The 12,291-nt window shown below is 40.0% G+C and overlaps 1 protein-coding gene across 1 annotated transcript in view; it reads right to left on the minus strand.

Moving 5' to 3' along the window:
- PLEKHA8 (pleckstrin homology domain containing A8) overlaps positions 1 to 12,291 on the minus strand; it is a 121,525-nt gene that overhangs the window by 23,191 nt on the left and 86,043 nt on the right. The window contains exons 10-12 of the mRNA XM_007946423.1: positions 10,081 to 10,139; positions 8,954 to 9,084; positions 7,649 to 7,719 (exon numbers count right to left, since the gene is read on the minus strand). Coding sequence (XP_007944614.1) covers positions 7,649 to 7,719; positions 8,954 to 9,084; positions 10,081 to 10,139 — 261 coding nt within the window. The remainder of the gene's footprint in view (positions 1 to 7,648; positions 7,720 to 8,953; positions 9,085 to 10,080; positions 10,140 to 12,291) is intronic.

Consider the following 12,291-nt stretch of genomic DNA (forward strand, 5'->3'; position numbering starts at 1 on the left):
TGAGACAAAGTATATGTGAACTGCTGTATGGAAAGTGAATTTGCTCTGTAAATCTTCACCCTAATCACAATTAAAAAAAACAACAACTATGGTCTATTCATACAATATAATGCTAAACAGCAGGGGAAATGAATGAGCTGGAACTACCATATAATCAGCAACACTGGAGAAATCTGAAAACCAGTATTAAGTGAAAAAGGAAAAATATGTACAACGTGACACCATCTATAGGCATTTAAAGGTTGTGGTCATTAAGTTTGTATGGCAAATTGGCTGGGCTGTGGTTATGAGTGGCTGAGCAGAGAGATGTAGTTATTTCCCATGATGAGATTATAATCACTTCCAAGGTAGAATCTGCTCTGAGCAGCTAAGTAGTTGCCTCTGGGGTGTGGCCTGCTTCCAGTATAAAAGGAGAAGCTTTGAGAAAGGTCTCGAGCTTTTTAGTACATCTGGATCCTACATTTGGCTGAATCTTCATCTCTAGTTCCTGGACTTGAACCAGTGGCCTACCATGTTGCCTGCGTACCTTGGGATCATACCATTTTACTTGGTGAGGCTGGGTGGCACAAAGTTTTCACTCAACTATTAACATAAAGGGTGGCAGTCAGAACCCACCCAGTGGCACCACAGAAGAAAGACCTGGTGATTTGCTTCTGCAAAGGTTACAGCCAAGAAAACCCTATGGAGAAGTTTTGCTTAGTAACACATAGTTCACCATGAATCAGAATCAACTTGATGGCCACAGGTTTTCATTTGGTTTTTACATAAATTTAAAAATACAATACAACTTTAATACAATGTATTACTTGTAGATACAGTAAGTATATAGTAAAAGTATAAAACATGTATTATATAGTGATCAATAGTCAATTTGGGATGATTTTCTTTGGAAAACAGAGGATAATGGGATCAATGAATGGTATATGGGGCATCAACTGCACTGAAAATATTTATATACGTATTTGGGCAAATGGTAGGTTTGGCTGAATGTCTGAAATACTTATAACTAAAACACTGAGCTACTAGGAAAGTACCCTCTGAATTCTTTTTTTTTTTAAATTGTGCTATGGGTGAAATTTTATAGAGCAAATTCACTTTCCATATAGCAGCTCACATACACTTTGTCTCACGACACTGACTGTATTTTCCGACAATGCAACAGCTCCCCTCCCATTCTTTCCCATAGTTACCTCTTCCCTGTGTCCTTCCCTCCATGCACTCCTGCCCCTGAGCTGATTCCCTGTGTATACACAATCCTTCTATTCTCCCATGATTGTTCTCTCTAGGGAGTAGAGCTACCTAGAGTAAATGTTCACCTCATATGCCTGTCTTTTGTTTGGCTGGAAGCCACTGAAGTGGGTTCAATTCCATGCCTGAGGGCAGCTAGGGGCCTTAGTCTCAGTGGTTCCATCAGGCTTTATCAGAACAGCAAACCTGGTCCCTTTTTTTGTTCCCAAATGATTTTGAGTTTTGTTCCACATTGTTCTACCACTCTATCCAGGATGTCCTATATAGATCCCCCCGAGTGGCTGACAGTGGTAGCCAGGCACCATCTAGTTCTTCTGGTCTCATAGTCGTACAGGCTAAGGATCACATGGTGTATCAGTCGCTTAGACTAATTGTTTCCATGAATATTTGGTTTTCTTCATTATTCTTTGCTCTGGACAAGGAGAGACCCATCGTTGCATCTAAATGGCCATTTGCAAGCTTTTAAGATCCAGTCGCTACTCATCAAAGGAGGATGTGGAACAATGTTTTATGTAGTATGTTATGCCAACCGAAGTTGATGTCCCCTGCAACTACGGTCCCAAGCCCACAGGTCCAACCAACTACTCACTCCCTCTGGGTAGCTGGCTGTGGCCAAGAAGTGACTACAACCTCGTCCCTTGTCAGCTCTACTATATACCTGGGAATTCTGGTATACCAATACACTTGTAGAAATATTGTCTGCCATATTGTCTACATGGTACTAGACCCACTCTCCCCTGCATAGACATACCTAACAGTTCAGCCTGTTCACCCATCTATCCACCCATATATCCATGTTTACCTTCACTGACAATGCAGTACTGTATGTGCAAAAGGGTTCATCTTTGTTGCCTGTATCTCCCATGTACCTGTCTTCCTCTTCCTCAATGCCACTGTGTTGATCACTCACATTTGGTAAATTCCCCTTCTCTTCACCCAAATAAATACTTGTCTCCACCTATCTAACAGTGTTCCAACCCCTCCCTTCCTACCCCTAGTAACCAACAAAGAAAATTTCCTCCCATATATAAACCTTTCCTTGACTTTTTACAATAACGGACTAATACAAAATTTGTCCTTCTGTGACTGACTTATTTTATTCATCATAATGTCCTCCAACTTCATCCACATTAGGTGGTGTTTTGCAGATTCTACAATATTCTTTAGGGTTGCATAGTATTCCATTGTGTGTATGTACTGTAGTTTGGTTATCCATTCTTCAGTTGATGGACACCTAGGGTTTTTTCCATCTTTTGGCTACTGTAAATAGTGCTGTGATGAACATGGGTGTGCATGTATATGTTCTTGTCCTGGCTCTCACTTCTTTAGGATATATACCTAGTAATGGAATGGCTGGGTCAAATGGTATTTCTACCTGAATTCTTTGTAGTGACTATGCTTCAGGCAAAATGAACCGTATGAAGAAAAGCCACTGGCATAACCAGTGAACAGAAGTGAAACAAGCACCCAGAGATAATCCCTGTTAACTTCAAGCACTGTTCAGACTAAAACTTGTGCTGTAAGCCAATCCTGCCATTAGAGATACATGCTATGAGTGGCTGTGGAGAAAACAAGACATGATTCAAGTTCCATAGTATTTTTGGAATATGAGTCAAGTTATAATTTGATGCTGAATTTCTGGTTATGAGTTGTGGTTTTATTCCTCTCACATAGCTAGCCTGTCTATGAAAGCCTGTTACATTAAACACATGACAGAACATCCTTTTTTTTTATTTTTTCTATCCTGTGCCAGGAAACTTAGCTGGGTTAATATTTACCTGACATTTATGGAATCCCTCCAAGGTGAAGGACTCAGCAATAGGCTCCCTGCTGAGGGAATAGTAAAGAGCACGTAACATTTAACATAATGGTGCGTGAAATGCCAGAGCAACTCTTCTCCCTTCTGCCTACACAGACGCTTTCTAAAAGCTCTTTTTGATGTGACACCTCTAAATGGAGAGACTCATATCTAGGGCGGACCATTAAGCATATTGGCCTTGTGGACCCAATTATTTTCTTAGAATGGCCTCTAGAGAATGTCATGGGGCACTAAGGATAAAGAGCAGCTCTTGGTATAAGTCTTAACCTGAATTCTCTAGAGAAGCAAACCCAGTGAAGCTTATATATGTATATACAGAAAGAGTTTATCTCAAGGAAGTGGCTCACAAGGTTGTAGAGGCTAGCACATCTGAAGTCCATGAGTTACTTATCAGGCTTGAGGCTTCCCAACTCATGTAGCTGCAGGGGCTGATGAATCCAAGAGCATCAGGTAAGACGGCAGGCTGCTGGCTCATTACCTGCAGAGGCTGATGAACTCAAGATCAGCAGGCAATGCTCAAGACCGCTGGCTCAAGTCCCAAGACCAGAGGTCAGATGATGATGAAACAGATGCAGATCCAGAGCAAGCAAAAAGCCACAGAGTTTTGCCAGAAAATCTATATATATTAGATGCAGGCCACACCCCCGAAGAAACTCCCTTCCAACTGACTGGTTGCTCATACAGATCTCATCATGGAGGTGATGACATTATTACATTAAGTGCCAAACTACATCTTAACTGCCAAACCACCAAGAATTATGCTCCAAGCAAGTTGACACACAACCTTAACCATTACAGTACAAGACCACACAAAATGTTCCACTCTGATCATCATTATGGATAATAAAAGTGATAGCTTATGTACCAGCAGAGCAATATAAAGCCTAATGTCTCCTTCCAGATGCTGGAAACTGTCGTAAGTCAGAGAATTACAGAAAAACAATGACTACAGATGCCTTTGCCAAAGAGTTAATAGATACCAAGTCTTCAAGTTGTGTCATCTCCAAGTCCACTAAGACTATACAAATATTATGAGCTTTTACCATAAACTTTTTCCTAAGCAGAGTTATCAAATTTGGATGTGCCACCCAAAGTTTATCTCTTCTAATTGTCTTGCTCTTACCTAGATCATAAAAAAATTTTCATGATAGGAACGTTACCTAATTTTGGTGAAAAGGAAGCAAAGTAAAACTGGCTGATGTTTACAGTTGACTAATTTTAGCACTTTCATTTCTGCTTATTTAACAATTGCTCAGATGTAGTTAAAGTTCCCAAACAATCAACATGTAGCCTAGTGACATGAGAGCTTCAATATTTATTGTAGATGAGTGATTCTCAAACTTTAGCATGGATTAATATCACCTGATGACTTGTTAAAACACAGGCTGCTGGCCCCATTCCTGGCCTGATTCAGCAAGCTTGGAGTGTGGTCTGATAGTCTACATGTCTAATAAGTTTCCAGGTGTCCCTGGATTACTTTGAAAACCACTAATTTTGATTTTGAGACTAGGGAAGTTATTTATCTTCTTTAAACCTCAGATTACTCACTGCAAAAGGGGAGTATTGGGAGAATTAAATGAAATGTTTAACAATAATCTCTAGCTTAATACCCATACATGATGGGTGCTCTATACATGGTGACTGTTATTACATAATACAAATCAACTCTAGAATTTCAATTTTAAGAAAATCAATGTCATGAAACAAAATGTGTATGAAGTGCTGTGTGGAAAATGAATTTGCTCTGTAAACTTTCACTCAAGTCACAAAAAAAAAAAAAAAACCACAAGCTAACTTGTGACAAAGCTTGTAAGTTACATATACTCTCTTTTATCTGTATACCTATCCTCCCTCATTTCAGACAAGACATCAGTACCACTTTCCCACTTACAAAGGCTATGGCTTTGGAATGAAAAAACAGAAAGCATTATCTGGAAGAAATATGCACCAGGGAGCCTAAGGGTATATGAATAGCTATTGTGTAAACATTTTTCATAAAACTGTACATTTGCAGTGTTTAGAATCATTATATCCCCATATTGAACAGTAGTAAGAAACTAGGGATCCCTGCAAGCAAAGATCTGATTTAAATCATGAACATTTTCTTTGAAATAATCCTGAACATCAGGATGAAAATCTCTTCCTTGCCAGTGAAAGCAGTGCTAAAAGGGAGCAAACCAAAACAAACCAATGGTCCCGGCTCACAGCGACCCCTCCTTGGGTTTCCGAGGCAGTATCTCTTCAGAAGTAGATCACCCAGTCTTCCTTCCGAGGAATGGCTGGTGGGTTTGAACCACCAGCCTTCTGGTTAGCAGACAAATGCCTTAGGCATTATACCACCAAAGCTCCCAAAAAGGAGCAGAGGGAAGGAAAACTGGGGACTGGGTGTGATCATTTCAGCCACAGAGCAGCATCTGCCCTTCAAGTTTCTCTTTTCACAAAGTGAACATGTCCATGTACCCTTTGGGCTCAGTCTCTAAATCAGGTAAATAGCACCAGCTAGAGGAAGAAAAAGGACCTATGGTGGCACAGTGGTTAAGCACTCTGCTGCTGACCTAAATGTCAGTGGTTAGAATCCAGCAGCTACTTCCATGAGAGAAAAATGTGGTAGTCTGCTTCCATAAAGATTTACAGCCTTGCAAAGCCTACAAGACAGTTCTACTGTGTTCCGCAGCATTGCTATGAGTCAGAATCAACCTAGCAGAGGAAAAGGGAAAAGGCGCAGATTGAGGGTACAGGTAGAGTATATACTCAACTTCCTCTCCGCCTCTTGGGGTCAAAGCACTTCATTTAACTTGTTAGTGGGTGGTCAACACCTGGGTTCTATCCTCCCAGCTCCAGCAGTGAGGAAAACAGAATTAGCATTCTTTTCCTTCCCTTACATAGATGCCCGTATTTCTGCATTTCCTGCAGGTGAAGGACTCCTCCCCTGCAGTGTGAGATGTCCATACTAAGAAGATAGTGCAGAGAGAGATTTCAGGTTTGGCATCTGAGCTTTATACAGAACAAATAAGCCCCATATTCTGGCAGGTCATCAACTCTGTATGTCATGATGATGATGATAAAAATATAAACAATAGAAGCTAACCTCTGTTGAGCGCTTATTATGTGCCAAATGCTTTTCAAATTTTGTCATGTGCATGAAATGTATTTAATCTTTGTAACAACTTTATAGATGAGGAAACTGAGGTACAGAGAGGTTGAGTAACCTGCCTAAGGGCAGGATGCTATTCCATGTGGAACCCAGAGAGTCACTCCAGAGCCCATGATCCTAACCACTCTACAAGCCCCAACGGTTTGAACTAGTTATGGAGCATGAATAAATATGATGGACATATTTTTAGTACTTGAAATCAGGACACATGGGGGAGAATATAACTAAGACTGTCCTGGAAATTCAGGGACATATGGAGAACCCAAAACTGCAGCTTGCCCAGTGACAGTGGAGAAGACACTCTGTGGGAGAAAGGAGTGTGGATCTTGGAGGCAGGGGCTCTGAAGTGACCCGGCATAAAGCCGGATGTCCTTAAGCAAGTATTTTAATCTGTCAGAACTACCTCTTTTCCTGAACCTGTAAAAATGGACTCATGTGAGGATTAAGTTGTCTGTTTATTCACAAAGTCCTACAGAAACAGTGCTACTGTTTTGTGGCACATTAGCAAACTTCTAGACAGGATGGCTGGGGAAACCATGTGGGGGCAGAATCCCTCAGGACGTGTGGCCCAGAGGGAGGACTAACAGAAGGACATTGACAAAATGATCTAGTAAAAACTGTCTCCCCTTCTCCAACAGAAGCACCAATTAATTCATTTTACTGTTTATTATCATGGCTACTTAGAACTTGACTGTGTACATCTCTACATCAAAATAATATGGAGCTTCATTTTTTTTTCCTTGACACATGCTGGAAGAATTTCTTACAGGCCAAGGGTGAGAGTTCAGGCATTCTGACAGGAACACTATGGGAATACGTCTATCCATCCACTCACCCGCCAATGTCTATAAGCAGCAACAACATTAGAATCACTGCACTAAGATGCTGGAGACAGGACAATCTCTTCTGACCAAGACCTGCATCCCAGTCTCAGCTCTACCACTACAAAATGGGACACCTAGGGCATTTAAGAGTGCAGCATAACAACTACCCTTTATCTCCTTCCTGAGCAAATCCCCAAAGTTCCCCACTCTCTCCCTTTGTTCGATCTCCAAAGCTAGGCAGAAGTTTATCTTTGGGTATTAATCTAGAGGACTACATTGCACTTGAAAATTAATTTAGGAAGATCTAACCTCTTAATACTAGGTCTTCATATATAAGATTAAGATATGGCTCTCCATTAATTTAGCTCTTTTTAAAAGATATTATGACTTTCTAATAAGTTAGATTTAAATTACCAGGTCATTGTCTCATGGGTTCTTTTTTTAACCAAAGCACAAAGGAAGCAAACAACTAATAATGATGACATAAGAAAGAAACAAAATCAAATCCTGAAAGGTGAACACGTTCCCGCCACTCTGTCTCGCCCTGCAGGGGTCTCACTCTACACCCTGTTCAATTCATCAGTCAGGATGTAATGTACTTACTCAGGGCTGTCTGGATATCCTTTTCTCCATTTTTCACTTCTGTCAAAAATCCCTTCAAAAATTTGAGACCTCTAAAACAAAAAAGAGGAAGAAATATTACATTCCAAGTTCACTTATGCTGAATGGCTATAAAGAAATGGTAGTTATCAGCTTATATTTCACTCATGCATCAGAAACAGTAAACAGGCCGAGACATGGCAGTCCTTTCCGAGTTTCTTGTTCTTTTCCTTTAGCTTACTCAGGACCATTCCTTCATCCCATCTGGTAAACTTAAAGCAATGTTTTTCAAAGTGTGATCCCAGGACCAGCAGCTTCAGCATCACCTGGGACTTTGCTACCAAAAATAACCAAACTCACTGTCGAGTTGGTTCCAACTCATAGTGACCCCTCCTTGGGTTTCTGAAGCAGTATCTCTACTGAATAGATTGCCTAGTCTTACTTCTGAAGAGTGGCTGGGTTTGAACTGCCAACCTTCTGGTTAGCAGTCAAGGCTCTTAGGTACTACGCCACCAGAGTTCCTAGAATTTGCTAGAAATGCAAACTGTCAGGTAGAATAAGAAAATGTAAGGGATAGAGTCCCCAGCAATGAGTTTTTAGCAAGCTCTCTACCACACTTTGAGAACCACTGACTTAAAGAAAAACTAGTTGACTTTATTGTCTTTTAAGATTCCTTAAATATACTATTAATACCCCAACCCACTGTCAACGAGTAAATTCCAACTCATAGTGACCTTACAGGGCAGGACAGAACTGCTCCACAGGTTTCCAAGGCTGTAAAACTTTACAGAAGCAGATGGCCACCTCTTTCTCCCATGAAGTGGCTGCTGGGTTCTAACCAACCTTTCAGTTAGGAGCCAAATGCGTCAACCACTACACCACCAGTGTTCCTAATAATAAACAGACCTCTATGAGTAGTATAGGGAGCCCTAGTGGTGTGGTGGTAAAGTATTCTGCTGCTAACCAAAAGGTCAATGGTTCAAACCCACCAGCCACGCATGGGAGAAAGATGTGGCAGTCTGCTTCTGTAAAGATTTACAGCCTTGGAAACCCACGTGGCATTTCTATCCTGTCCTACAGGATTGCTGAGGGTTGGAATTGAGAGCAGTGGGTTTGTTAATAATAATCATCATCATCAAGGAGGAAACAAAAGTTCATGCTATTTCCATCAGGCGTTCTAGGAAGGGCTACGCACTGAGGATAGCTCTTCACTGAGAAGCAGTCTCCTTGGTGCAACAAATTTTTTTTCTGGTGACATTTCAACGGAACTGGATTATAACTGCTGATGCCCCACCCCAGCTGCCTCACCTCTTCAACCACAAGAGGGCTTCTGTTGCCGAATTCCTAATCTGGGCTACATCTGCCTCCACTTCATGTAGCACTATTTTCTGAAGAGTGGTAAACTCTTCTTTGTTGGTTATATACTTCTGATTTACTTTCTGAAAGAAAAGCAAGGGAAGAAACTAAATTGAAAACTGTAACAAGCAAATCAATACAGTACTGGGATTTATAATCTGGCAAACAGGCCTATAAGAAATCAAAACAAATTAAGACTATCACCTTTTTCCTTCTGTTTCTAAGGTAATGTGTTTTTGTTTGAGAATTCTTAAGAGGTTTAAACAGGAATTAAATAAAGTTAGTCTTTTAGGGTTTTAAAGCATTGTTCTTTATTTTTTCCTGCCACAAAACCTCTCTCACAGCTGTCCCTTGGGGTACTTCTCATGTGGAGTATTTAGCTGAACAATCACCTGTTCCTGAATAATATTTCATGCCACTATTCCCTCCAAGTACATAGCTTCTAAAGAAACTTAAGTATAATCAGCTGTCCAGGCAGGAATTCCTTAATCTGCTTCCTTAAAGAATAGGATTTATTGACAAAGATGAAAGGTTTTCATTGGTTAGTGTATTCTCAAGAAGGTCATGTTCAATCTACATTTAAAATGGGACACAAACTTCGATAGAAGTTATGTATACAACTCCCTCATCTTACAAGAGAAGAAATGGGCTCAGAGAATCGCTGAGGTGCTGATTGTTGCACAGCTGCACCTCAAACTCTGGTCTTTTGAGTCGCAAACACTGGATGGCGATTTCACCATCTCTTCGGGAAAATGTGACTTGTAATCCTTTGAACGGAAAAAGCACAAATCAATGTTGACATAAGAGTAAAATCCCACTGATTCCAGCTCTGAAAAGGAAACCCTGGTCTCATATTTAAAATGAATATTCTGCCGACAAGAGAGCTTGCCTCCAGCATACAATTAGGGCTTAGTTACTAATTCCCTCATTGAGGATTCAAACTATGGTAAGGTATTTGCTTTCTTAAACAGCTTTGATACCTATTCTCACTCTGATTTATTCTTATCAAACATGAAAATTTTTAAAAAGCTTTTCCCCTTTATTTACATGTTTCCCCAGAGACAAATCAGTATACTCACCTTAATATTTCCAACAAGATCCATTTTAACAGGAGCAAATACTGTAGGGCCAAGTTTGTCTAGAAAAAGTATTGAAAACATCTTTGGAAAAACAAGCTTTTTTCCAACTGGAATTTTTTTTTTTTTTTTAAACAACAATAATGAATTTAGCAAATCTTTTCCCCAATTACTTTCATTTTTGCTTTGAAATAATTTTCTAAGCATAAGCTTAAAAGGCTTCCCAGATATTGCAGTCAACTTTTTATATTATAGTACTCTGAGTAAATGATAATAAGGTCATAAGCAGCAGGTGAGATGAAAAGGCATCTTATAGGTTTAGAATGCTTATTTATTGCAATGCTCAGGGCTGCACTGTCCAATATGGGAGGCACCACCCTTCTTGCCATTGAGTGCTTACACTGTGGTTGGGGGAAATAGAGATGCACAGCAAGTGTAAAACACACACCAGATTTTGAAGACTTCGTACCAAATAAAGAACCCAAAACATCTCATTAATGATTCTTTTATATTAATTACATGGTGAAGTGACAGTATTTTGGATATATTAGGTTGAAGAAAATAAATCATTAAAATTAATTTTACGAAGCTTGCAAGTGGCCATCTATATGTAATGATGGGTCTCTCCTCATCCAGAGCAAAGAAGAATGAAGAAAACCAAAGATTCGTGGAAACAATTAGTCCAAGCAACTGGGACACCATGAGATCCTCAGCCTATAGGACTATGAGACCAGAAGAACTAGATGGTGCCTGGCTACCACTGTCAACCACTTGGAGGGGGATCTATGTAGGAGATCCTGGACAGAATGGGAGAACAATGTGGTACAAAACTTAAAATCATTTGGGGGTAAAAAAAAAGGGACCAGGTTTGCTGGTCTGAGAGCCTGATGTAACCACTGAGCCTATGGCCCTTAGCTGCCCTATAGGTATGGAATTGAACCCACTCCTGTGGCTTCCAGCCAAACAAAAGACAGGCATATGAGGTGAACATTTATACTAGGTAGATATACTCCTTGGAGAGAACAATCATGGGAGAACAGAAGGGCTGTGTATACATAGGGAGACAGCTCAGGGGGCAGGAGTGCATGGAGGGAAGGACACAGGGAAGAGGTAACTATGGGGAGGAAGTGGGAAGGAAGCTATTGCATTGTGGTAAATCGTAGTCAATGTCATGAGACAAAGTGTATATGAATTGTATGGAAAGTGAATTTGCTCTGTAAACTTTCACTCAAATCACAATAAAAAAATAATTTTATATGTTTACTATATTACTATAAAATTTACAATTACATATGTGGCTCAAGTATTTCTCTAGGACAAGATCAACTACTAAAAAATGAATCAAAGATGAGAACAAAAATATATAGCTAAAATGTCAAAAGAGGAAATAGAATACTCAAAAAATAATTAGCTAGAATTCAGATGAAGAGTTGGAAAAAAAAGGAGCAAAGAACAGATGGGAAAACCAGAAAATAATTATCAAGAGAGTAGACATAAATTCAACCAAATGATGTAATTCACTATATTACCACAATACAGGAAAAAAAAGTATTATCACAATAAATGCAGAGATGGCATTTTATAAAGTTAACTCATTTATGACTTTTAAAAAATCAATTATATCCATATGCTATCAACGAATAATTGGAAAACAAAATAAAATACTTTATACAATAGCATCAAAACCCCATAAAAGTCTCAACTTTATTCCTAACAAAAGATATTTAAGACCTCTATACCAGAAACTTGGGAGCTCTGGTGTCATAGTGCCTAAGGCATTTGACTGCTAACCAGAAGGCTGGAGGTTCAAATCCATCAGCCACCCTTCAGAAGGAAGGTTGGGCAATCTACTTCTGTAGTGATACTACCTTGGAAACCCAAGGCAGGGTCGCTATGAGTCGGATCCGACTCGAGGGCAATGGGTTGCGTTTTACACCAGAAACTATACAAAGTATGGATGAGAGAAAAACCACCTAAATAAATGACAAGATACAGCATGTTCATGCATCAGAAGATTCAATGTTAAGATGCCAATTTTCCCCTAACTGGTTTATAGTCAATGCTATATCCCCAGGGTTACAGGTGAGGAGAGACAACTCAGGGACGCCCAAAGTGGCAAGCGGGAAGAGCAGGAGAAAGGGAATTAAAAGCCAGGAAGCCAGAGAGAAGAGCAGTCAGCCGAAGGGATTAGGTGAGGAGGGGCAACTCAGGCCC

Source organism: Orycteropus afer, unplaced genomic scaffold (assembly GCF_000298275.1).
Source record: "Orycteropus afer afer isolate SDZICR_OR568_19922 unplaced genomic scaffold, OryAfe1.0 scaffold00008, whole genome shotgun sequence".
Lineage (NCBI taxonomy): Eukaryota > Metazoa > Chordata > Mammalia > Tubulidentata > Orycteropodidae > Orycteropus > Orycteropus afer.